This window comes from Enhydra lutris, unplaced genomic scaffold, assembly GCF_002288905.1.
Source record: "Enhydra lutris kenyoni isolate GAN:26980312 unplaced genomic scaffold, ASM228890v2 scaffoldscaffold55, whole genome shotgun sequence".
NCBI classification, from domain to species: Eukaryota; Metazoa; Chordata; class Mammalia; order Carnivora; family Mustelidae; genus Enhydra; species Enhydra lutris.
The window spans coordinates 9500072-9527259 of NW_019154139.1; the positions used below are offsets into that span (position 1 = coordinate 9500072).

Genomic DNA, 27188 nt, shown 5'->3' on the forward strand with positions numbered 1-27188 from the left:
GTTATTTTTTCCATGCCACATAGTGTTTCGACATATGGATATGCCTCAGTTTACTTACCCTTCCTCTATGGATGGACATTTGGGGTGTTTCTGGCTTGGCGTTATGACAAATAAGGCTGCCGTGAACATTCCTGTGACATCTTTCGGTGGCGATAAGCCCTCATTTCTCCTGGCTGCATCCCCAGGAGTGGGTGTCTGGGTCCCGGGAGAGACATTTATTTAACGTGAGGAGGCGATGCCAAACACTTTTCCAAAGTGGCAGTAAGCGTCGACATGCCCACCTGTGCGTGACGCTTGCCAGCCTTGGTATGGTTATTTTTAAAACCCTCCCTGTTTTGGTGGGCGTGTAGTGAACTCGCTGGGGTTTTAATTTGTATATCTCTGATGACTCATGATCTGGAGCAGCTTTTCTTATGTTTATTGGCCATTTTGTGATGTCCTTGCCTGTGGGAGGTGGAAAGAGGTCAGGGGTTGGTTCTCCTCACCAAGGGGAAATGTGGTGGGGTCTCCCAGGGACAGTCTTGGGCCCATGGTCCCCACAGAACTCTGGGGACAGAGGCTGAGACAACCAAAGAAAGTGGAAGCACTTATGTGCCCCCACACGCCCCTCATTTGACTCCAGGGGAAGCTGCCGCTTAGAGACACTGAGTAACTTGCCCGAGGTCACACAGCACAGCAGAAGCTGAGCTCAGCGCACAGCCAGGATTTTCTGTAAAAATGGGCTGCGGGTAGGGGAGATGCTGAGTTTTTGCTGCAGAATTTTGGCCAGAGTCCAGAAGTATGCGGGCAAGCTGGACCTGAGAGGGAATTCTGTGGCCACCTCAGTGAGGCAGCTTGACAGAGAGTACTTGAAGGGAGAGGCGTTGGGGGTGTCCTGTCACTTACTCTGGGGCCTCTGAGCCCAGGAGGGTGGAAGGACAGATGCTCAGAGATTCTTCTCCTGGCCTCACCACTCACGGAGCACCCTGACCTGTCACGCACACCACCACCACCACTACCCCCCATCCCACCCCCCGCTACACAGAGACCCATCTGCTTTTTGGTTACAGCTCCAAATCAGCCTTGGGGGCCCAGAGACAAAGATCAGTCTGGCCTCCGCAGCCTGCTCTCCTGACCCTCCCCACTGGGGTGGGATGGAGACATGGGGCCTGCTGGGCCAGTCCCCAGGGCGAAAAGGTCCCTCTGAGAGGCCTGTCCGGACTCACCCTGACCCCTGCTGCCCCACAGAGCCCGCGCTTCCGTGAGGGCGTGCGTGCTGTCCCCGCAGCCAGTCGGCCTTCCCATCCAGCAGCGGAGAGCACAGCCTGGGGCGGGCGCCCGCCTCACTCCAGGTGCTGGAGCCACAGCACCCGGCGCCCTGGAAGAGACAGCAGGACTGAGGGCACCCTCTCTGCCAGCCTGTTCTAGGGGCCTTACAGTCGAGTCCCAAGAACCATGGGGCTGTTACTGTCCCCATATGGCAGGTGAGGAAACGGAGGCAGGCTAATCTGGCCCCTGTCCCTGCCCTCTGGGCAGCTGACTCCAGGCCCCACCACCGCACGGGTATGGCTCTCTGTGCCCTCCTGCCCCTCTGCAGACGCAAACACTCCTTCTGGTCAAACCCACTGATTAGCCACATCTCATATGCCGGCCCTCACACACGTTCCTCATCCGGTCATTAATTATATTCCAAAACGTAGAGACGATGATTATCCCCATTTTACAATTGAAGAAACCGGCGGTCCCGGGAGTTGAGCAGTTGGCCCAGGGCCACAGACCTAGGAAGTGGGGTCCTGGAAAGGACACTGGCCTGTCTGATGCGAGAGTTGTGCCTGACTTCATGACATAGAGTTGTCACAGCCTGTGTGGACATGCGAATGGATGAGTGAGGGAGAGACCGAGGGAAGGAAGACTCTGCAGGCCCCCACAGAAGCCCTCTTTCCTCTCCCTTTGGAGCATCTTAGATCAGGGGTTGGGAAAGCTGCCATCTGGAGGGGGAGTGGGCTTTGGCCAGGGAAGGAGCAGCGGGAGAAGGAAGTGTGTTCTTAGCAGAAGGAACAGCATATATGGAGCCTCTGGGGTGGGAAGGGAGCTGGGGGAGGGGCAATTGGGGACTTTAAGTGGGAAGGAAGTGTAGCCTGCCCAGGTGGATAGTGAGGGCTGAGATCAGAGGGGCTGGGACTTTATGGGTGGGGGAGGGGAGCTATTGGAGAATTTTAAGCAGTTAGGCCACTGGCTTCCTCGTGGAGAAGGGTCAGTGCAGGGGCCGGGAGACCGGAGCCTGGACTAGGGAAGCCCAAGGAGCCAAGTGAGGCTACCATTAAGATTTAGGGTTTGCTTCTACCTCAGAAACTCTGCTTTCGGATTTTTCCCTGTTTTGTTTTGTTTTTTAAGATTTTATTTATTTCACAGACAGAGATTACAAGTAGGCAGAGAGGCAGGCAGAGAGAGAGAAGGGGGGAAGCAGGCTCCCTGCTGACCAGAGAGCCCGATGCAGGGCTCGATCCCAGGACCCTGAGACCATGACCTGAGCTGAGGGCAGAGGCTTTAACCCACTGAGCCACCCAGGCGCCCCTCCCTGTGTTTTGTTTTTTTTTTTAAACAAAGTCATTGCAGAGTATCTCAGACATAACACAAAGGAATAAAGAATGCCATCCAGGCGGAGACCCAAACTCAAGAAGCAGAATATTTGCAGCCAGCTTGTGCCCCTCAGGGCCTCTCAGCTCCCAGCCCCAGACCACCCACCCCCCAGGAGAGGGTCCCCACTGCCCCAAATTTGTATTCATCTCTCCCCCGGGGTTTGTTCCTGCTTTTTACAAATTCATGATCTGGTTTTGAGTCTGCGACTTCATACAAATGGTCTCTAACTGTTCTTCTGTAACTTGCTTTTTCTCCCAACATAGTGATTAAACAAAAAGATTTATGGCTGGAGCTGGAGAAGGATGGGCCCCTTCAAGAACTATTTAAGTATTAGTAATAATAACTGACACAGCGCTTCCCCCCCCCACGCACGCTCTGCCCTCAGGGCGTCATGACTCCCTCACTTCTCAAGGTGCACTGAGATGCTATTGCTGAACATTTTTGCTGGGGAAACTGAGGCACGCCACCTTATGCAAGGTCACTAGGGGGGTGGAACTCAGCTGTGAGCCCAGCAGATCCACATTGGACTGGGGGTGGTCAGATGGGGAGGTGAGGAGGCCGCCCCCACAGTGCCTCCAGAAAGCCTCTCCTCCTTCGTCCTGCATGCAGCCCTGGGAACAGGGCCCTGCGCAGCCCAGGCAGGGGTGAGCTGTGCACAGAGCCCCAGCACCCTCCCTCTGTTCCCCGAAGGAAAGGAGCAGACCCCAGCTGGGGATTAGGTGGTTGGGTCCTCCCAACATCCTCCCAGCCTCAAAGCCACCTGCCTAGGCAGGTCCCTCCTTTCTGGGTCCCTCTGTGAGGCCACCCCCCCACCCCCACCGCAGTCTGACAGCCTGTGGGACCCTCCCAGCCTTTTCGTGACCACTGGAACCTCTTCCACTAGGCCCCCAGGAAGGAAGGGCAGCCAGCATTGTGCCCACTTGGCCGACTGGGACCCACACAGTGAGGGAAGGATAGAGGAATGGAAACAGCTTCTGGAACCAAAAGGGCCTGGGCTGGGGTTCCTGAAATTTCAGCTCACCGTCTCATTTCCCTCATCTGTAAAGTGGGCCTCCTCATTTCCCCAGATGGTCGAGAGGGGTTGTGAAATGTGTGCACAGGCTTCCCCGGTGCAGGACCTGGCACGTAGTACGTGACGATGAGGACAGCTGCCGCTGTCACATTCTTATCACCGAGTGCTAATGAGCCCAGCACGTTGGCGCTGCTCTGGGCTGGAGCCCCGGGCTCTGGCTTGGGGCCCATATACTTACGCTGAACCCCACCCAAACTCCCAGCGCAACAGTCTGTGGGTTCAGAGTCCCCTTTCCCCGCCACATCGGGACCTGAGTGGGGGTGACAGCATCGTCATCCCTCCCCCCATCTTGGGCTAGGGGCCCAGTTGGCATCTGCCAGGAGCCCACGCAGCCCAGCCTGCGCCCGCAGCAGATGGGAAAGTGGGGGGAGTCATGCTCTTCTGATTCAGACACTGGGGTGGGGAGGGGGCTGCACACGATCTGGAGGGCCCACCTCCTCTCTGGCCTTCCTGCCAGCGGCAAGGCCAGGGACTCCGACAGAACGACAGCTTGCACGCCGGCCTCCCTCAGCCTGCACGGCTCCCCCTCACCGTGGCATCTGTGTAAATAGCACTAGATGTCCTGTTCCTCCTCTGAGGAAGGACAACGCTCTGCCCAAGAGCTCCAAGGGTGTCAGCTTTGCCAGCCCTGTTACTGTAGAAAGTTCAAAAGGACTTCTACCTCAGTTCCCGGCTCTGTGAAATGGGGTCACTGAGAGTAGCAACCAAAATGAGCGGCTGTGAGGACTGGTGAGTAGATACACGTGCAGTGCCAAGGACGGGCCTGGCACACTGTCTCATTCAGACGTGTGGCCCTCCTGCCAAGCTTGGCACCATGGAAAGAGGGAAACTGAGGATCGAGGGTGCCGGAGCCCAGGAGACCCAGCTGTGGCCCCGCTGGCACCAAGACAGGGTGCCCTCTAGGAGCTAATTGCCTCAGCCCAAGATTTCCTGGAAGTTCAGCCACTTTAAATGCAGTGGCTGCCCGGCCCTGACACTCCCTGGGCTTCTGTGGCCAGTGGAAGTTTCTGGAAGTAGCTGGCTCTTCACTGGCTGATGTACTTAAGGCTCACAGTTTGCATTTGGCTTTAGTACAGTCCAGGAGGGCCCGTTACTTCCACTTTTCCATCCTTACATCTGTCCTGGGGATGGACGGAGGGGGGCCTATTGTCCCTATTTCACAGAAGAGGAAACTGAGGCTTTGTGTTTAGTCAGCCCCAGAGTTAGGATTCGTAGGCACCCAGGGAGTTAGAAGGAGCCCTCCAGACAGGGTATTGGAAGATAGTATAAGGCGTGGGACTGGAGGTGCTCATCAGTCCATGACCCACGGACTTGGCCAGCACCCCAGCCCGGAGGGCCGAGCACGGATGGGCGGCTGTGCCCTCTTACGCAGGATGTGATGGGGGATAAAGGTGACCCCCTATAGGGGTACCTGGGTGGCTCAGTTGGTTAAGTGTACAATTCTTGGTTTTAGCTCAGGTCGTGATCTCAGAGTCATGAGATCAAGCCCTGCATCAGGCTCCGTGCTTAGTGGGAGCCTGCCGGAGAATCTCTCTCCCTTTCCCTCTGCCCCTCCCGCTCATGCCCTTTCTCTCATTTTCTCTCTCTCCAAATAAGTAAATAAATGCTAAAACAAAACAAAACAAAAAACAAAACACAAAGAAACAACAACAACAACAGAAAAAGGCGGCCCCTGTGGTCCAGCTTTGGCCCGGGCTCTTGTCCTGCACACCACCATTTAATCCTGACTGCAGGTCTGCAAAATGGGCATTCCAAGCCCTCTGTAGATGAGGGAAAATGACACCAGAGAAGTTAGCCCCCCTGCTCCCACTCCTGAGGTGGGGTATCAGTCCCTCCAACTCCCTAGCCTGAGGTCATGGCAGCATCTCTCAGGCGATGGCATCCCCACCCCTCCTTCCGGCACTTTGAGGCAGGACACCCATTTTTCCCCTCCTCACACGGCTAGAAACCAGGCACATCAAGGCAAAGGCATCTGCCCGGTCTCATCCAGCAAACGACCAGCAGGGCCAGGGCTGGGCCAGTGAGTCTGGGGAGGGGTCTCCTGCACTCGCCCCAAGCCGAGGGGCCATCCCTGCGAGGCTCAGGGCAATCGGGAAATGTTAAGTTGTGCTCCTGGTTTTCGGTTCTGCCCTTGACTGTCTCTTCAGCACCTGGTGCAGGGCCCAACCCCTAGTAGGTGCTCCCCGATTCCTTGCTCAGTGAAGGAATCGTGAGAATTCAGTGAGCTCTGTTCTGGAGCTAAGCCTGTGGGCAAGGCCCAGGGCTGACTGAGCAGGAGCTTCCTGGGCCCTTGGGGAGTGTGGAGGAAGCCAAGGGGACAGGGAAGTTCTAATCTGGCTCCTAGAAGCTCACTGAATTATTAATGTCTGCCAAAGACTAGCTCCTCCCAGAGTCTGGACTTGGCAGCCTCCCCTGCCTTCTTCCACCCCAGATGGGGGGCTTCCTCCAGCAGGAGAGGGGGAGGAGAGCTCCCCTTGAGCCCCTGCCCCAATTCTCCTGCCTGATGGGGTCACGAGACAGCAGAAGGGGGAACTCCTCCCCCTCTCCTCCTTTGTCCTCCCCCTGGGCAAGATAAGGGTTTTCAGAGACCAGCTTACAATGCTCCGCCCTGGGCAGTTATTGCAATAACCAGGCTCTGTTCATTGGCATTGACTACTTGACCATCCCCCAACCCTTCTAAATAGGTACAGTTGTCCCTGTTCCATGTGAGGAAATGGGTTCAGAGAGATGGAGGCATGCACCGGGGGTCACATAGCAGATTGATTCTGGAGCTGGATTTGAGCCCTGGTTTGTCTGAATAAGAGCCCATGACCTTAACCTGCTGCTCTGGAATGGGCACACCACCACAGCCCTATTCCAGAAGCCCCTGGTTCGTGCCCCTGCATCTGCCTAGTGCCCCCACGGAACCTTGCCCCATCTTAGAGAAGCCCGGCGAGTGAACGATTGAAGACTAAGACAGTCCACCCCTTCAAGCACTCAGCAGTGGCTCTCCACCCTGACTGCACGGTGAGAACCACCCAGGGGAGCTTCTCTAGCTCTCCACCTCCAGCCCCCTGCCCCCCCAACCATAGGCAGAGATGTTCTTGAGGGCAGAGCCAGCCTTCTTTCAACTTACCATTAGGCACTGGCAGCAGAAAGAACCTGTTCTTTCGTTGAACAGGTATTGCCTGAATTTGGTATTGCCATCCCCATTTTGCATTTGGGGAAGCTGAGGCTCACCTGGCATCACTCAGCAGGGGCGGTGGGCATCTCTGAGCCCTGTGTCTCTTTCCTTCCACCGTCCAAGTGACCTCACATGCCCTTTCTTCTGCCCTGTAAGCAGCAGGAGCTCCCAGCCCGTGTGAACTTCTCAACCGCCACAGCCCCTGCACCCGCGGTGCCCACCGCCCTGCACTCCAAGATGGACGAATTGGAAGGGCAGCTGCTGGCCAAGGTGCTGGCCCTGGAGAAGGAGCGTGTGGCTCTTAGTCACAGCAGCCAGCGGCAGCGGCAGGAAGTGGAGAAGGAGCTGGATGCCCTGCAGGACCGCGTGGCCGGACTGGAACATGGTGGGTCTGGGGCCCCGCAGAGGGCACAGCAGGTGGGGCCTTGGTTCCCAGATGGGTCCTCAAGGTCTCAGATTCACTTGTGAATATTTCTATGTTCTCCGAGGCTAAAGCTAGATGGCGAAGAGGCTGCGAAACCCAAGAAGGAGGGAATTAATGGAGAATATCATTATTTTTCTTAACCGTTAGCATTTTCTGGCCCTTACATTCTGGGAGTGGGCTAAGGACTTGACACATCAGCTGGTTTAACCTTCACAAACCACATGGGGGTGATACTATTATTGTCCCTGTTTCACAGATGAGAAAATAGAGGCTCAGAGAGGGCAAGTGACTTGCCCAGCATCACACAGCCAGTGAGTAGTGGATCTGGACCTCAAACCAGGTCTGAGGTTTGGACTTTCCCAAAATCCATGCATTTAACCGCTCCACAAAGTTGCACCTTCAGGGAATCAGAATTTTGGTACTTGCTTAGCACCTGGGCCTGGCACTGCCAGGAGTCTGAGAAATGTGCTGTCATGGATAGTGCCCAGGTCTGAGCCTCAGGAGACCTGGCCCCTAACTCCACAGCTATCACTGGCTTGCTCTGTGACTTTGGAATTTTGCTTCCTCTCCCCAGGCCTCGTTTTTCTCATCTGAAATATGGAGATCTAGGGTCCCTGTGCTCCCAGGGACCTTTCATCTTTGAAACCTTGGGAGGACCACCCTTAAGAGGCTTACAGACAAGTTAGGGATACTGGGGGAATCGTGAGCAATTATCGGGGACTGGCTTAGATGTGGGATGTGAGTTCAGGAATAGGAAATCCAAGAGCTTCCTGAAGGAGGCAGGCCTCGGGCTCGTTGCTGAAGGCAGAGGGAGAGTCAGTTTTGGAGTAGAGGGGCCAGAGCAGGGGCACAGCTGAAGGTGAGGCACGGCCTGGTGGGTTTCAGATTCAGCATCCTGGCTGGAGCACAAAGACAAGAAAGGTGAACTTATCCCTCCTTGGTCCTGCCACCGGCCTCTCTGTACTGCATCTTCTAAGGGATTGGGGGACATGCCCCCGCCAGAGGCTGCTGGGCAGGGAGGAGGCAGACAACTAGACTGGATGTCTGTGTGCCTATGGGCAAGTTGTGTCCCTTCTTGGGATTTGACTTCCTCCTCTATGAAATGGGTTTCAAGGGGCACTGAGTCCCTTCCTCTCTTCCCATGTTGCTTTAGCACATCAGCCTTCACCCCTAACCCCAACCAGACCTGGGAAACTGGGTCCACCAGCCCCTAAACCCCTAACACCAGCCCTCAACAACCAGCTAGAGAGGGGGACCTCCTACCCTGGAGGTGGGTGTGGTAGGCGTTACCCCCTGCCCAAGGATCTTGTTTGCATGCCAGCTCTGCCACTGACCAGCTGTGTGGCCTTGAGAAGACGACTTAATCTCTGTGCCAGGGCTTCCTCATCTGTGAAATGAGGATTATAATAGTGGCTACCTCCTAGGGTTGTCACAAGAATGAAGGAGATCGTGGATACAAAAGCACTTACCGCAGTGCCTGCCAGGTGGAAGGCTCTGCACAGTGCTTGTTAAATAATGAAGCAAAGAATTCAGAAAAATGGCCATTGCCATGGCTCATGTTTGTTGAGCATTTACTATGGGCTGGGCCCTTTACATAGTTTGCCCCCCTTGGCCCTCACACAAGCCTGGGAGGGAGGAAATCTTATTTATGTCACTTGACTGAGCAAACCAGGGCTGGAGCAGTGATGTTGAACTTGTGGAAGTTCATGTGGCTAGAAAGTGCGGAGGCAGGGTTCGAACTCAGGACATCTCAGGTCCAGAGCCCTTCTGTGTCCAGAAGCAGGGTAGAGAGGGTTGTGAAGGCACCTGGCATGTGGCAGCTGCCCAGGGACTGATTAGGAGCCCTCATCCTAGAGTCTGCCTTGCCCCCCCAATCAGTGTCCACTGACCCCACCATGTCCGCCTTGCCCACCCCCCTCAGGGTCCTCGGCCTACAGCCCCCCAGATGCCTTCAAGATCAGCATCCCCATCCGCAACAACTACATGTACGCCCGTGTGCGGAAGGCGCTACCCGAGCTCTATGCCTTTACCGTCTGCATGTGGCTGCGCTCCAGGTCAGATGGCAGTGGCCAGGGCACACCCTTCTCCTACTCCGTGCCGGGGCAGGCCAATGAGATTGTACTGCTGGAGGCGGGCCAGGACCCCATGGAACTGCTGATCAATGACAAGGTGAGTGGGGGCTGGGCAGAGTGGGCAGAAAGTGGGGGGCAGGGTTACCCTTCCAGGAGCCCCTGCACTGGGCTGGGTCCCAAGCATGTGGGCCCTTTACATTCTCCTGCTCAGCAGGGTCAGCACACGGGAAATGCCTACTGAGTGCCAGGCTGGGTTCTGGGGATACAAAGACAAACCAGACCTAGGGCTGGCTGAAGAGGGGCTTGTAGCCAAGAGAGGCTGTCAGTGATTGCCTTTCCATTTACAGAGGGAGCTCATGGCCCTTCTCCAGTGACCCAGCTGTGTGAGCAGGGCTAGAAGGGTCTGTTCCAGGGCTCTGCTCATTCTCCTGGACAAGAAGAGAAGAGAATGAGGTCCAGGGACCTACCTAGGGAAGGATTGCTGGTGGACTCCTCGCCCCACTCCTCTCCTGTGGCCAGCCCCTCTGCCCCTTCCATCACTCAGAAAGTAGAATGGGGCCACGGTCAGGCCTGAATACTGGATTTAAACCCCAGTTCTGCTACTTACCTACTGGGTGACCTTAGACTGGTCATTTATCCTTCCTGTGTCTCTGTTCCCTATCTGCCAAGAAGGAAAAATAATAGTCTCTGCCTCATGGGGTCATGGTGAGAAGTGACTTAAAATGTAAAGGGCTTTGAGCAAGCCTGGCATTTAGCAAGCTTGATACATGTGAGCTGGTATCATTCCAGGCCTGTGCCAGTGAGCACTTTACCCACATTATCACCCTTGACCCTCCCAATAGCACGGGGAGGTAGGCAGCCTTATTGTCACTGTTTTGCACATGGAGAAGCTGAGGCTCAGAGAGGGCAAAAATGCGCCCAGGCCACACAGCTGGCGAAGGGCCAGTGATATGGTTCATGGTCTTGGGCTGCAGAAACCTCCTCTTCACCTCTTCACTGTTCTGGCCTTGGGCACCCATTTTCCCCAGCCCCACAGCCCTCCCCGGGCCTGTCCACAGATTAGGACTAGGACATGGGGGAAGTGGCATGGGAGGGGCATGTGATTGAGCAGGAGAAGAGGGAGTATCCTATCATCCTCACTCTCCCCAGTATCCTCCTCTACCTGCCATATTGCTTTGGGATTTGCAGGCATGGTGGTCTTTACACCACAAATCACACCCACTCATGACCAGCCCGCAGCCACATAGAGTTGCTAGGCAGTGGCTGTCACCCATCAGAAGCCAGCTCATCAGGTGTCTTTCATGGGTGTCCTGAAGGAGGAGGAGGAAGGAGATGGGCCCAGGGGACAGTGAGTTTCTCTTGTAGCCCAGTAGGTCCTAAGAAGACTGGAGTAGCTGAACTACATCTAGATCCTGCTGCCGTGTCCCCTTCACTCACCCCCTGGCTGCCATCCTTGGCCCTGCCCAAGCTCAGCACTCTGCTCTCCGTGGAAAGGATTCAGCACCCTGGACAGGGCCCACAATGGCCCTATTCCACAAACCTCTTAGCATCTTTTTAAAGTCGGCCTCCCAGATTACTCAGTTCCCCTTTTATTCCAGCCTCTCAGCCTTTGCTCCCGCTGTGTCCCCACCTTGCCTTGACTTGCAATGGAACAGTCAGATCCATTGTCCTTCCCCATGTGTTTGAATACCATGTCTGCTGTCCCACACCTGCCTCTTCCTCCGGACCTCCCAAATGGCCCCGGGTTATTTTGCCTTATATAGTCCCTGAAGTTCTTCCCTCCCCTGCAGACTCAGCTCATTTGTAGCTAGGGCCAGATCCACATCCCCAGTGTCCAGAACAAGCCTGGCACTAAGTGGACCTCAGAGAATGTTGCATTAAAGCACGATCTCACAGAACTTAGGAGATGAAAGAGCCCTTCGGGAGTCCCAAATCCACAGGCAGCAAGTACCTTTCATCTCACAGGCCAACGCTAATCAATCACCAGCAGCTTCCCAGAGCACTGTGGTAGGAAATATCCCAGGGCTGAGCCTGGGTTCATGACTGGTTAGCCGTGCCCACCTTGGGTGGATGAGGCAGAGGTGGCTACGTGTTTGCCTCCCTTTGCTTGACCTTTGCGTCCTTTGCATGAGGAACTGATACCCAGGGAAGAGAGAGCAGCCTCCCCAAGGTCCTGCAGGAGGTTGGGTGGCAGAGCCAGAGCTGGATGCCAGTGCCCAGGCTCTGAGTCCAAGGCTGCTGGGACTCCCTGAGCCCAGCTGTGTGCCAGGCGTTGTGTGAGGTGTTCAGAGGCTGTGAGATGTGGCTCCCACCCCACATGAACTGACAGGCCTGTGAAGGGGCAAATAAGGTAGCTGGAAACACCCAAAAACCAATATTGACTAGTCCCTTGTGATCCGAGAGAAGCTGCCTGGTTAAGTTGTGGGGAAAGAGGAAAAAGTGGTCAGAAAGGCACAGGGTTGAGAGGAAGGGGAGGATCAAGCCTTGGCTCAGTTTCTGGAAAGGACGCAGTTCTCCCGATCCCCACCCCACTGGTCCAGCCTTGGGACTTGTGGCATCTCTGACCTGGGGTTGCGGGACCTATGTCCAGGTGGCCCAGCTGCCTCTGAGCCTGAAGGACAATGGCTGGCATCACATCTGTGTCGCCTGGACCACGAGGGATGGCCTGTGGTCTGCCTACCAGGACGGGGAGCTGCAGGGCTCTGGTGAGAACTTGGCCGCCTGGCACCCCATCAAGCCTCACGGGATCCTCATCCTGGGCCAGGAGCAGGTAAGCTTCAGGGTGGTGTGAGGGCTTGAGGCCTGAGTAGATGTCACACTCACCCAGGGCCCCTGAGAAGGAGCGGTTAGGTAGAGGGACCCTGGAAGCACAGCAATGATCACTCAGTCTGACCCAGCCATTCTGCAGATGGGCAAACTGAGACTCAGAATGAGCAGTGACCTGCCCAAAGGGCTGGAACCTCGGGATAGAGCTGAAGGCTTGGGGCGGAGCTAGAGCTTGGGGCGGGGCTAGAACTTCAGGGGCAGGACTTCAGCAGGACCCGGGGCTTGATTGAGTCTGTCTGCCTGTCTTTTCCGATGGCTCACTCCATGTCTCTCTTCTCTCTCCTTTCTCTGCTGCTCTCTTGGCCCAGGATACCCTGGGTGGCCGGTTTGATGCCACCCAGGCCTTCGTGGGTGACATCGCCCAGTTTAACCTGTGGGACCACGCCCTGACACCTGCCCAAGTCCTGGGCATTGCCAACTGTACCGGGCCACTGCTGGGCAACGTCCTCCCCTGGGAAGACAAGCTGGTGGAGGCCTTCGGGGGTGCAAAAAAGGCCACCTTTGATGTCTGCAAGGGGAGGGCCAAAGCATGAGGGGCTGCCTCATCCAGGGTCCCTCCCTTGCCTGCCAGGGGACCTTATGGTGGGGGCACACATTCCCTCCTCAGCCTACCCACACACTGACCTCCCTTCCCGCCCCGCTCCTGACCGTGCCACCTGTTTCCCCCCCATACCCACACCTCCAGAATGCCCTGCCCTGCAGCGCCTGTCCCCTAACCCCACTTGGATGGGGACAAGCAGCTCAAGCCAACAGGCCAAGCCTGGGGTGAGTCCAGGGCCTAGTAGGGGGGTAGTAGCAGAGCCCCCCCCCCCAGCACTGCCCACCCTCTCAGCATTACACTGGAGCTCTCTCTTACCCCCATCCACGCTGGCCCATCAGCCATGTCTGATTCCACTGATCTCAACAGCATGTCCCACAGGGTCGTGTATGAGGGAAGGACCCATTATCTCAGCGGCAGGCTTGGCTGTCTGCCCTCCTGTCCCCCATGCAACAGGCCTGGCCCCTTCCCCTTCAGGGACACAACAGACTCTAGTGCCGTCCCCCGAGCTGAGAAGGGGATGATAGAGACAGGAAACTCAGACTCATCCCTCCTCCATCTTTCCACCCGTTGCCAGTGAAGGGCCACGGGATCTTGATGGAGCCTCCTGCACCTTATCTCTTCCTCTTCCCTCGTTTCTATGTGTGCAGTGGTTTGAATGTTGGTTCCATGCCTGGCCCAACCCCACCTCGATTTCCAGGACATTCCCTTCCAGCTCCAGCCTGAGGGACAAGACCCTGGGAGGCCCAAAGGCCATAGTCACCCCTTGTGCCCACCCACACGTGTGCTAACTGGCAGGTCACCTCTCCATGCTGAGGATGGCCTGGGCCACTTCAGCCTGGGCTAGGAGCAGTTTGTGTCAGAGACATGTGCCCAGGGGACCCAGGTTACAGCAGAGCCACATTACCTATTCCCTCTGCATGGCCCTGCAGCCTCTGGGGAAAGAGGGGAGAAACCAAGTAGGCAAAGAGAGGAGAAGCACGGAGTGATGTGCAGAGCACTGGATGAGAAGAAGCCCATGGTTGCTGGTTAGCCTGGCTGCTAACCTGCTGTGTGGCCTTCTGTGAGTCCTTGCCCTCTCTGGCTCGGCCTTCCTCATTTGTAACCCTTGCTTTGGTCATTCCGGAGAGCTCTCCAGATCAGATGTGAGATGGTCTGTGGTTCCAAGTGGATCAGATGCGGCAAGTCTGAAGCTGCCCAGGAACCAGAGGCAGATCCTGAGAGTAAGTAGCAGATGGGATCTGGCTAGGCATGGGTCAGGGTCAGCAGCGGCCTCCAGAAAGTCAGGGGCAAGGGCAAGGGACAAGGCAGACCAACCTCATGCACAGATTGTAAAAACCAGCTTTTCTGGATCCCCCACCACCACCACCACAGTCTGGCACCCTTGCCCGTCTGAAAGGGCTGGTGGTTTCCAGCTCCCCACCCTGAGTCCTCACCAGCTCCCCCAAGAGAGTGGAAGAATGTAAAAGCTGAGAAAAACCACCCAGTCTGACTTCTTGCTTGTATAGATGGGGAAGAGCTCCGAGAGGTCAAGTGACTTACACAGGATCACACAGCACAATGTGGCAGAACCAGGACTAGAACTCAGGGCTTCTGACACCTCCTTCAGTGCTCTTTCCCCTTACACCATACTGCCTGCCCATGAGTGTCTTCGCGTCCAGCCTTCACCTGAGAGGATGGACATTTGAAAGAGGTCAGAATGCTTTCCAACGTGAACATCTTCCTTTATGAAACACACAAATATCTTGGCATCCAGCCACCCTACCCCGCCCCAGGAAGTAGGGGGAGGAAAAGGGTGATCCCCAGGCACTCTGGCAGGAATGGAAAGCGGGTGTCCCCTCTGCCGGTCACCTACGACGAGGTGTCTGGGCAGCTGCAGACTACCTGACTCGAGCAGGTACTGATGCATGTGCCCCGCTTTCTGCTCCCTATCTCTGCCCCCCACCACTACTCAGCCTGGGGCAGGAGGCAAGAGAGCAGCAGGCTGTGGGGCCCATTGCCATGGACGCCTCCCCAAGACTTGTTGCCTCCAGCCCCCAGATGCTTGTTGCCAGTTCAAGAGCACAAATAGACCTTTCAGCACAACGGCCCCAACTCCCCCTAGAAGCAGCAGTGATGGCGTGCTTCCGCCAGAACCTGCTGAGACCAGGGTTGCCCTGGTAACAGCCAATGACATCAGCCCAAGTGCTGGGTCATGCATCTTTTAATGACATACGCTGTTGCTGGGGTGACAGCGGAATTTGGAACCCAGATTCTGGGGACACCAGGTTTTATTGGGTTTCCGGTACTGGTTTTAAGGAAGCAGGTTTTCTGGAGGCCTTGGGGGAAAGAAAGGGCCTAGGAGGGAAGGGATAGAACTTGAGCCCACCCAGAGGCATCCATCCAAGTCCTTTATGCTTTGTTTTGGTTATGATGAGACATTGGACCTTGGTCCCCATCTGAGTCACCCTGGCCAGCCCTCCAGAGGGCACAGGAACAAATTAGAGGCTTTGAGGTGCAGGCTGTGAGTCTGGGCCATTGATGAGTGGCCTGGGTGCCCGTTTCCATTCCAGGAAGGTGAAAACCTGAAAGTCCCCAGCCTTCCTTCATTCACTGATCGTTCTTCACCTTTGCTGAACACCTGCTGTTTGGACTCCGGCTGTGGTCTTGTCCAGCTGCTCCTGGGCACAGCGGAGAAGATGGGGAAAGAGGAGCTAGAAACGGTGCTCACTTGTGTCCTTGAGTTACCCTGGCGGTGATGCTGGAGTCTGTTTGTTCCATCTTTTTAAAGCATCAGGCCTGTGCTGAGCACCTCACAGGCATCATCTCATTTATCCTCACAACAAAAGCTGGGACTGTTCTCAGCCCCGTGATCCAAGGGAGGGAACTAGGCACAGAGAGGTTAAGTCACCTGCCCGGTGTCAATAAGCTGGCAGGTGCTGGAGTCCAGACTTCAAGCCAAGGCAGGTTATAGCCAGGACCAAAGGGACAGGCACCCCTACTCTGTGTGGAGTGAGACTCAAGCATCATTGCTCCCAGTGGGTTTTGCCCTAAAGAGATGTGCTTGATCCCATTCACTACCCTTCCAGGGTTGGTGATGGAGGAAGAGGCCCAGGATGGGCGGGCCCCAGGGCCAGGGTCCCCTTGAGTGAGGCCGTGGAGGGGTCTCTGCAGTGTGCCTGCCGCCTCAGCCCTTCTCCAACTGGCTCGAGTTTCCAGGAGAATCCAAAGGGAAGAGGAAGCTGGACGGTCTCCCAAGAGTCCCAGGCAGGGAAGAGGGGAGATGATCTTTCTCAAAATTCTGCTTTGGTCAAGCCCTGCGCCAGGTGCTTCACAGCTCTGATCTGCCAGATTTCGCCCCCCTTTGTGGCATGCTGTACCTCCAGTCAATATCCTGAGGGAACAGATCATCTTGCCACAGTTGTGCATGACCTACAGCTTTGGACAGAAAGGTTTCTTCAAGAGGCCCCAGCCTCGTTTTATAGATGAGGATGCAGGGGCCCCCGGAGGGTGCGTGGTTCTTGGGGCCACCCAGCCAGGACTTCCGGAGACCTGATCTCAGTTTTCTGACTCTCCACAATGCAGTGGTCCCTCCCCCCCAACCAAGAACTGGGTCCCTGGTTCCTCTCCATTTCCCAGCACCTTGCCTTGAGCAGACTGGGGAAGGGGTCCCCTCCCAAAGATGGGATCATTCTCCTCCCCTCTGTCCCAGCTGCCTGCCCCCCCCCACCAAACCCCACCTCGCCCCTGCTGGGTGGGGAGGGGGCTTGCGTGGGCCCAGGCTGAGCAGTGAGTGAGCACGTCCAACTGTCTGACACTGTGAAATTAGCGCATCCCCTCCTTCTCCTCGCCCGGTTTTGTACATAAAGTGACATGAGATGCAACATGTGTGCGTATGTGTGTATGTGTATGAGATGTGTCCTGGTTTTTGTTACTTTTTTTGTTTTTGTAAATTTGAATGTTCAAAATAAACAATGTTTACTCTGAGGCTCTTCTTGCAAGGGTGGACCTAGCCTGGGGGTGCGGGCTGGAAGGAGGCAGCTCCTTGGGGCAGGGCAGCGGGCAAAGACACAGGAGGCACCTGGGTGCTCCGTAGCCTCACCACTCTAGCCTCTCACACTGATCGTTCTGCCAGCTCCCTGGCGCAGACATACCCCGTTCGCCAGGATTTATGCAGGAAGGATGTAAAGAACACAAGTCCCCCATGGAAAGTGTCCCAGTTCTGATAACTGGGTTTTGGCCTCATTCCCAACACCCGATCCCCACCTCGTGCCCCAGTTCTGGGAATGAGGTCCCTGACTTGTTCCCAGAGACCCAATCTGCCTGAGTCACTGGACCCACTGCCTGGACCCCCAGAGCATCGCCTCCCTTGGGCCCTAGAGAGAGGGAGGGACTCTGGTGTATTTCAACCTGTTCCTGCCCCACAGTCTACTGGACCCTCTGACTTTAGCCTCTAGGCTGGCCTCTTTGGCAGTGTCAGGGTCTGCTACCCCCGCCCACCCCTGCAACACCCTTCCCTTCCCCTAGGAGGTCTTGTTCTGATCCCCAGCCCTCCCTGCCTCACCATCTTAGGGACACAGCCTCCATCCTCCTGTTCCATCAATACCGTTTCTGCTCGTAGTTGGACCGTGTCCTCAGACAGCCCCTGTGAAAATGCCAGGGGATCCAGCAGGTCTGAGGGTCATGCCAGTAGGACAGGCCTTACAGAATTTTCCGAAGCTTCCCAAACTTCCCCTCCCTAAGTGAACTCACCCCATGAAGACCAGGGGGTATAGCTAGCAGGAAGCAGCCGTTGAAACAGGAAAACCATATCTGAAGTCTACCGAGTTATCTGAAAACTTCGTGTGCTTGCTTCCTTCTCCAAAATGAATCCAGATTTGTTTTAAAATATTGCTTTTGATTACTTACCATAGAGCAAAATTAAGCTGCAGGCAGATACACTTTATTTATCCTCTCTCACGCTGATTTACTTACAAACACCCTCTCTCCCTCTGTCCCACTCAGCTGGCAACTTCCAACCCTGCTTTAATCCCCACCATCCACCTGCTACATGCCAGCACCTGCCCAGCTGAACACTGATGCAGAAAAGCTCAGGGCTCTGATGGGTGTTGAGATCTCCGAGGGGAGTTTCTGCCTGCCCCGCCATCTTAGCACTTTCCTTGTATGAGGACTTGTTACCCAGAATAGCTAAAAAGCGGACCTCTTCTCTCCTCAGACCTCCTAGAGCCCTCCACAACCCCCCTCCTGCATGCTCAAGGGTGACCTTACCCCACAGTCCATTGAGGAAACAAAACGAGCATCGCATCACCAAATCTGTCTATGAGCCCACACGTTCTCTAACTACCCTCCTGCCACTCAGAACAAGTCATCCCTGCTCCTACTGGGCCCTTGTGACCTGGACCCCGTCCCCCTTGCCGCCTCAAGAACATCTCTCCTGAGTTACCAACTCCTCCTTGTCTACCTTATCATTGCAACGGGCTTGCGATGATGTCTTCCTAGCTCCTCAAACCAAATCCCCCCACCCCAAGCCAATACATACCCCCAGGTCTCATTCTTTCTCTGCTCCTATCACTGCAAGACTTCTCGCAAAAGCAGGTGTGGCAGGGTCCCCAAGACCATCCTCAGGTTTGATGACTCACTAGAAGGGCTCACAGGCCTCCAAAAAATCGTTCTTCTCATGGTTATGGTTTGTTACGGTGAACGGATGCAGAGGGAAAAGGCACATTAGGGCGGAAATCCAGGAGAGACCAGGAGTGAGCTTCCAGGTGTCCCTTCTGGGGGTGGGGGTGGGGGAGTCATGGACAATGCTTCCTTCCCCCAGCAGTGATGTGTGACACCTGTGCAGAAAATCATCATCCAGGGAAGGGGACCTGAGCCTGGGTGTCCAGGGTTTGTACTTGGGGTCAGTCATGCGGGCATGCAGCACCTGTAAGTCCTCACTACTCAGGCTCCAGCCCCCACCCCAACAGGTCAAGCTGACACAGGGTGAAAAAAAAAAGGCAGGTGTTTTCTGTAAATGACTTTGTCAAAGGAAATCATCTGATATGGCCCAAGGTATACAAAGATACCCTTATCAGGTAGGATATTTGAAGGGCTCAGAAGTTATCTACCACCCACTGGTCAAGGCCCAGTTCTTTCTTTGGAATGGGTGGGGTTTGAGCACCCTAAGCTGGCTGAGTTAACCCTTTATTGCACACGGGGTCCATAGTCTTCCCCACGCCCTCCCTCTCTCATTCACTCCTTCTCCAGCTCCCACTCTGCCACTGCGCCCACGGCTCACCAAGATCACACTCGTCAAGGCCAAGAGTGACCTCCACATTATGAAACTTCACGGCCAGGCCTGTGTACTCATCTGAGTTGCGCTCGCAGCTGCACTGACACATAATTAACCACTCCTTCCTTCTCTTAAGATTTCCTTCTCTTGCCTTTCAAAGTACATGTTTCCCCAGTTTTCCTTCCATTTCACTAGTTTGGCCTGTAGTGCAATGAAAGACTGATGTCTGGGCCTCACCCCTGGTGTGCCTGAGGCAGCAGGGCTGGGGGCACAGCCTGACATTCAACACCTCTAACAAGAGCTAGGCGATGCAGTGGCCGCTGGTCCCTGGACTGCACTTTGAGAACCAGAGTTTGAATTCACTGGCTGCTCCTTCTCAGGCTCTTTCCGATTCCTCCTTATCTCCCCAACCTCTAAATCTGCAGTACCCCAGGCCACAGCACTGCATCTCTTTATCCTTGCTATTTAGACACTCTCTGTTGGAAATCTTATCCAGGATCGTGGCTTTAGTTATCATCTGATGACTTTCAAACCAGGAATCCTTGCCTGATAAGAATCTCCAAATTAATATATCGCAAACTCCCGATCCCCCTCGACTTCTGCCCCAGGCTCCCACTTACTAAACAGGCTCATGAGCTGCCAGTTGTTCAAATCAGAAATGCAAGAATTATCGATGACTTCCCTCTTTCTCTTGCATATCCGTCTTCTGACTCCACCACTACCACAGATCTCCAGCCTGCTCACTCCTCTCTAGTTCCACTACTGCTCTGTCCAAACCACCATCATCTCTCAACTGTATTCCTGCAAATCTCTCTCTAAATTCATTCTCTATACAGTACCCAGAATGATTGTGTTGCCATCAAAATACGTCCAAGTTCCCCTTCACAAAACTCCGAAGCGTGCCAGTACATTTAGAATGAAATCCATACAAAGCCCTATGTGATCCGACTCCCTCCCACCTCTCAGGTCTCATGCATTGCCTCTCTCCCTTTCCCCAGTTATGCTCCGGGACACTCAGGCCTCCCTCTGTTCCCCCAGACTGCCAGATCTGGGGAGGTTACATATGTTCCCTCCCTTCCTTCCTGGAGGGCACCTTCCCCTAGTTCTCAGGGGACATAATCCTTCTTGTCGTTCAGGTCTCAGCTTGCCATGCAACAATCGCAGATGTTTTGCTGACCCCTCAGCCTTAAGTCACTGCCTGGTCGCTCTCTGCCGCTTGCTCAGTCCTCTCCTCCATGACCCCAGAATTGGCAACTGAGCCCTACTGACTCATCTTGCACCCAAACCTGTCAGGGTCACCTTCTCTATCATCTCTTTAACTCTTTTCACAGCACATACCTCTCTTTGATAATGATCTTGTTTACTTACTTTTAATTGTGAGTCACCCGGAGTGTCAGCCCCGTGAGAGAAGGGACTGTATCTGTCTTCCCCACCACACAATGTATCCAGCATCTAGCAGAGCGGGGCTTACTGAGTATTTGCTGAATACTAATAACTGATCTATATTAAGTGCTCACTATGCACTAGACATTTGCTGCTCTGATCACTTGACACCTCTTAGTTTATTTAACCCTGGGAGGGAAGTACTGCTAGAAAACAGGCACAGAAAGATGAAGTGCTTGTCCAAGGTCAGCCAGCTGCAAAGTGGCAACACTGGGATATAATCCTGCCTGACTCCAGCACAATCCCTCAGAGGCTGCATTATATGATCTGTGATTTTGGATTCCCCTTCACCTCTCAGGGATGGCAAACACTGGTTTGAGAAACAATGGCTGAGGTAGGAGATTTCTGTTGCAGATTAATTCTCCCCTGGAGAAAATCTAGAAAAACCAAACACCACATCTGAAACTTCCAGGCATCATGGAAACATCAAGAGAGGTGAGAGAGTTAACCAGATCCCATGGAGAACAGAAGCTCAGGGAAGTGAGCCTGATTGGGGGGGGGAGTGCTACAGTTTTCCTCTTGAGGCACCTGCCCACTTATGACAAATGCCCAAGTTGAACAGAGAGCAACAGTTGAGAAGCTGGTTAATAGATTCAAGAAATTGTATGACAAATAGAGGTAAAGATTCCAGCTACAAATTGGAGTTCAAGATAAAGGGCTCTCGGTAAATGACCCAGACTTTCAGTGAGACCCCAAAAAGTTATACTCTGAGAGTCAGGTAAATTGGAAATATTCCAGCCCTCCAAAGACTGAATCCCAGCATCCAATCCTCTCATTCACTGATTGAATTATGGTGTCGGCTCTTTCACCAACATCTTGCCAAAAGCAAAAGTAAGTTCTCTCTGGAGGAAGGATAACAACATCATTCAAACTCACATTACATTTTTGTTACACAAGGCTTGGCATCATCAGACATATCTGAAAACAAAACTGAATGATGAAAAATCAAGAGGGAGAAAAAATTTTAAAGGCAAAAGACCCACACATATGATAAAATTGCATGGAACTAAATACACACACACACTCGAGTACAAGTAAAATGGGAACTCTGAATATGATTGCGTCAATGTCAATATCCTGGTTGTGATATTCTCCTATAGTTTTGCAGGATGCTACCATCGGTGGTAAGTGGATAAAGGATGCATAAGATCTCTCTGTATTACTTCTTACAACAGAATGTGGATCTATAATTATCTCAAAATTAAAGTCTAATTTTGAAAAGATATCTTTAGGGAATCCATATGGTGCAGTTGTGAAACATAGACCTGAAAATAATTATGGTTAATACATTTAAGAATTTAGATGACAAATAGAATTTCAACAGAGAACTGTAAACCCTGAAAAATAATGAAATGGAGATCCCAGAGCTGAAAAATGCATGAACTGAACTCATGAACTCAACAGATAAGTCTAGTCGCAGTTTGGACACACCTGAAGAAGGAATTGTGATCTCTATTAATAGAGATCTCAAAAGAAATGAGCCAGAGCAAAAACTGAGGGAAAAGAATACAAAGTGCTGGGGGCAGGGAGGGTGGGGGAAGCAAAAGATTAACGAGCAACATGGTGAAAAGGTCTAACAAGTAAGGAGCCCCAGAAGGGAGAGAGTAAATAAGGCAGAAAGAGTATTTGAATTAACATCTGAAGATTTGCTCCCAGCTATTGAAAGATATGAAGCCACAGATATAAGAATCTCAGGGAACACCGGGCATGAAAAATGCGAAGAAAACCACAACTAGGACTTTGATGGTGAAACAGATGTAAAATCAAAGACAAAAAGAAAACTCTTCCAAGGTCCCACAGAAGAAAGATGCATTACTTTCCAAGGACCAATGTCTGGAATAACAACTACCTTCTCAGTAGAAGGAATAATAAAGGAGGACAATAAAGTGATGATAGCTTCAAAGTGCTGAAATTACCCCATTCTAGAATTCCCTATTAATTGAACAGTCTTCAAAAATAGAGATGGCAGGGGCGCCTGGGTGGCTCACTGGATTAAATTAAGCCTCTGCCTTCGGCTCAGGTCATGATCTCAGGGTCCTGGGATCGAGTCCCACATTGGGCTCTCTGTTTGGCAGGAAGCCTGCTTCCCCCTCTCTCTCTGCCTGCCTCTCTGCCTACTTGTGTTCTCTGTCTGTTGAATAAATAAATAAAATCTTTTAAAAAAATAGAGATGGCATAAAGATGTGTTCAGACAAAGAAAAAAGAATATATTCATCACCAATGAGTTTTGTCACCAACAGGGCTTCTCTGGAAGACAGACTAAAGGAAATTGTTTAAGAAAAGGGAAAATGGTCCTGAGAGGAAGCATGGAAATTCACAACAGAAAGGGTAAGCATGTGGTTAAATCTAAGTTAACACCAAGTGAAAAAAAATAACAATTATCTCCTGTGAGGCTTAAAATTCATAACAACAGAATAAAAGGTGGAAAGAGGTAAATGCAGTTAAAATGTTCTAATTTCCTTGCATTGTCCTGGACATACTAAAAGTATTAATTTTATACTAGACTTTAATAACTCTAGGGTCAACATTTTATTTTCCTGGGTTATGCTAAAAGGATTGTAAAAGAATGTGTAACTAACAAGTACAATAGAAGAAAAAATAGAATAATAATTCAAAAGAAGGCTTAAAGGGAAAGAAAAAAGGAACACAAAAAGGGCAGAATAAGTAGAAAATGAATAGTGAGTTGACTGCTTTAAACCTAAATGTAATGGAAGTAGGTAATTACATTAAATATTAAAAAAGAACTAGACTAATAAAAATATTAACCTTGTCAAACTGGTATATGATAAGTTGAAATTTAAAAGACAGAAAAATATGTATTAACACAGCTTCATAATATATAAATTAAAAATTGACAGAAACAAAAAGTAAATTTGACAAATCCACAGTTGTAATGGGATATTTGAACACACCTCTCTCAATAACTTATAAAGCTAGCACACAAAAAGTTCAGTATGAGTATAGAAAATTTGTACAAAATGATTAACAAACTTGACCTAACAGAGCAACAAAAAGAATAGATATTCTTTTTAATTACATGGGAAAAATTCACCCAAACTGGCCACAGGAGGTAGAAAAATGATACCCCAAAATATGTCTATATCCTGATCCCCAGAATCTGTAAATACGTTATATCACATGGCAAGGGGAAATAAGATTGCAGATGGTATTAAGGCTGCTAATCATATGACCAGAAGATAAGGGGATTAACCTGGATTATCTGGATGGACCCACTGTAATCACAAGATTTCTTAGACGTTAAGGGGAGGTTGAAGAGCTAGGGTCAGAGAAATACAGAAAGTCTCTATAAGTAGGAAAAGGGAAAGAAACAGTCTCACCTATAGCCTCAGGCAGAATGCAGCCCTGGGAACACTTTGCTTTTAGCCCAGTGAGACCCATCGTGTCTGACTTCTGACTCCATAACTATAAGATAATAAATTTATGGGGTGTCTGGGTGGCTCAGTCAGTTAAGCACCCAACTCTTGATCTCAGCACAGGTCTTGATCTCAGGGTTGTGAGCTCACACCCCACACTGGGCTCAGCACTGGGCGTGGAAACTACTTTAAAAAAAGAGATAATAAATTTATGTTGTTTTAAGTCACTATTTTTCCAATCTCTCTTACTCACAGCTGATCCAATTGCTAATTGATTCCAGGGTGTCCCCATCAGCCATGTTGAACAGCAGGAGCAGGAGCAGTACATGAAATGGTGTAGCTGGTGTAGCTGGAATATTGGCTGAATCTTGAGGATTGACAAGAGGTGAGTCTGAAGTAGGGTGAGATCCTATCCACTTCTGCATACAAGTGTTCATGAAACATTGACTAAGCACCTACTCTCTGCTAGATCCTGTATGTAACACAGAGCACTAGAGATCAATGGGACGAGGTTCTTGCTCTCCAAGAGCTCACAGGGGAAGACAGAGAATTAAACCATGGAGAAGAGCAAAGACAAGAGCAGGCACCAGAGGAGATGGGAGCACAGAGGTCTCTTCTAGCTGCCAGTGATGGAATCCAAGTGTGTACAATTTAGGCCAAATATGTATGGGCTCATATAGCCGAAAGGAGGAAGGCCAGAGAGAGAATGTGGCCAAGAAGATGTGTGAGCAAAGGCAAGGTGAGAAACAGGTTGGAGGGTGCGGAGGGCCAAGAGGGCTGGTGTAGCTGGGGTACAGAGCACAGGGGAAGGAGTAGCAAAAAGAGATGGAGGCACCCATAGGCCACACCATGGGGGAGCCTCAAATGATAGGTCATGGCCTCTGGATATCACCTGGCAGATTATTCGGAACTGAGGAGAAAAGGAAGGAGTTGTTAAAGAGAGGAATGCAGTGGTGAAATTTGGGGTTTAGACACATCACATTGACTGTGACTTGGGTGATGTGTTGGAAAAGGGCAAGACTCAGGGAGTTCTTTTAGGAAGTTGTTGCAATAATACAGATGGGATCATACTGTACTGATCTCCATACTGTACACATGGGGAGTTCCACGAAGATAGCCAGAAGGGACTATAATCAGGACATAGGAACCAGAATCAGGAGGCTTTTGATTGACTTAAGGTGGGCGATGGCAGAGGGAAGTAAGTATGAAGGACATGATCTCTGGTTTCTGATGGAAGCAACTTGGTGCCATATATTGAGATGGGGGATACAGGGAGAGCAAGTTGGAGGGAGATGATTAATTCAGTTTGGGGCACATTGACTTTGAAGGGCTTGTGGGACATTCTGGTGGAAATGGCCAGGAGCAGCTGGATGTTTAGGTCTGGGGCTCCAGCGAGAAGCCTAATCTGGAGAGATCCATCAGAATCTAGGACATTGACAACAGAACCATGGGAGTAGATGAGATTCCCCAGAGGACAAGACTTAAGGCAGTTAATTCTCAACAAGGTATGCATGGGGTGGCATATCTCCCTGGGAGGGTTTGGAATCACCAAAGAGGCTTTCCCAAAGCACCAACCTTCAATTTCAGTAAATACCCTAGGAAGTGTAACCAAAGGAAACTCTTGTCAATCAGGATGTGATCTGGGGTAGGAAGAAATTTGAGACCCTTGGTAAGAAGAAAATAGAGTCAAGGTGGGTACAGAGAGCAAAGGAAAAAAGGAGCCAGAGAGGAAGAGAGGTTTGAGAAGATCCAGGAGAATGAGGTGCCCCAGATGACAGAGCAGTGACTCTTAACTATGAATGTGCACCAGGAGCACTTGTGACATGGATTCCTGCCCTTCACTGTTCTGATGCCATGGGGCCCTAGAATCCACATTGTAAAGAGTTCTGCAGGCACTATTTCTGAAGTAGAGAATTTCACGAAGACAGGTGTGGTGGACAGGCTTACACCCCCAGAGGGGATGGGTCCAGCGAGATAAAGATCTGTTGGATTCCACTCTTCAGGAGGTCACCGGTAACCATGGAAGAGGTAATTTCGGTGGCGGCAGCGTGGGTGTGGAAACCAGATTGCAGTGGGCTGAAGACTGAATAGGAGGTGAGAAACAGAAGATGGCAAACGTAGACCCCTTTTAGAAGTTTGGATGAGAGGCGGAGGCGAGAGCTTCAGCCCCCTCGAAGGCCAACTTCCATCTCCTGGAGAAACTTGGCAAAGAGGATTAGGGAAATCTGGAGGCTGAGTCAGACATTCCATGGACCTTAAGAATGCACCAGGAAGGCAATTTGGGAATCGCCAAGGGCCGAGCATACCTCAAGCTGCCAAATCACAAAACCAAACCCACTGTGCCCTCCTTCCGTCTACCCACTCCAAGTGAGTTCCACCATATTCACCGCCCAAGTGATCGTTCCATGACTCATATCTGACTATCTTTCAAGTAGGGCACCTACTTGAAACTTCCCAACAGCTACTTTCCCCACTCTCACCCAAGAGAACACCAGGGAACACTCCCAGGGACTACCCAAGTCCCTGACCTTGGCATTCAAACCCCTTCTGACTCTGGTGATCGCTCCTTCCCTCTGCATCTTCACCCCCACCCTCTTCACTGTCATCTCCCACTGTACCACATTCACTGTGAACCCAGGCTTCATGGCATCACTGGCAGTTCCCCAGTGAACTGTGCTCTCCCACCCTCATTAGCCTACTAGTCAGCTTAGACACAGAAAACTCAATTACCACCTCCTCTGAGAGTTAGTTACTCCCTCCTTTGAGAGAAACAGCACCTTGCCCACACCTATACCAGAGAACAGGTAAAAAAAAAAAAAAAAAAGTCTTCTTATCAATTTGTACACAGCTGCCCCTCACTGGACTGTGTCTTCTCTGGAACCAAGAACCTCATCTTACTCTTCTCTGAATGACCAGCATCTGGCCAGGACTGAGTTCCCAGAAAGTGCCAGTGATGGGGCACCTGGGTGGCTCAGTGGGTTAAAGCCTCTGCCTTCAGCTTGGGTCTGATCTCAGGGTCCTGGGATAGAGCCCCGCATGGAGCTCTCTGCTCTGCGGGGAGCCTGCTTCCCTTACTCTCTGCCTGCCTCTCTGCCTACTTCTGATCTCTGTCTGTCAAATAAATAAATAAAATCTTAAAAAAAAAAGTACCAGTGAATGTGAAGTGGGGTTTCACCTGAAGAAATGTTGAAATTACGAAGTCACCCTTTGATCCACCAATCAAGTAACTGAATCTGCAGTTTCTTCTCTCTTTCCCCTTTCCCTTCTCCCTAGTTGTACTAATACTTTCGGATTAATTTCCCCTCCTAAATGTAAGAAAAGGCAGGCTCTGGACAACTGTGTCTTTAAATTAGATGGTACAGCGTCTCATATGGACTCGGAAGTCGTATGGGGGGAGTGCTACC

The 27188-nt window shown here is 52.1% G+C and overlaps 1 protein-coding gene across 1 annotated transcript in view; it reads left to right on the forward strand.

The window, feature by feature from the left end:
- Positions 1 to 16680, forward strand: part of LOC111157470 (neuronal pentraxin receptor) — a 35846-nt gene extending 19166 nt beyond the window's left edge. Inside the window, exons 4-7 of the mRNA XM_022518889.1 lie at positions 7014 to 7239; positions 9200 to 9447; positions 11941 to 12120; positions 12485 to 16680. Coding sequence (XP_022374597.1) covers positions 7014 to 7239; positions 9200 to 9447; positions 11941 to 12120; positions 12485 to 12709 — 879 coding nt within the window. The 3' untranslated portion in view covers positions 12710 to 16680. The remainder of the gene's footprint in view (positions 1 to 7013; positions 7240 to 9199; positions 9448 to 11940; positions 12121 to 12484) is intronic.
- Positions 16681 to 27188: the final 10508 nt, after the last annotated feature.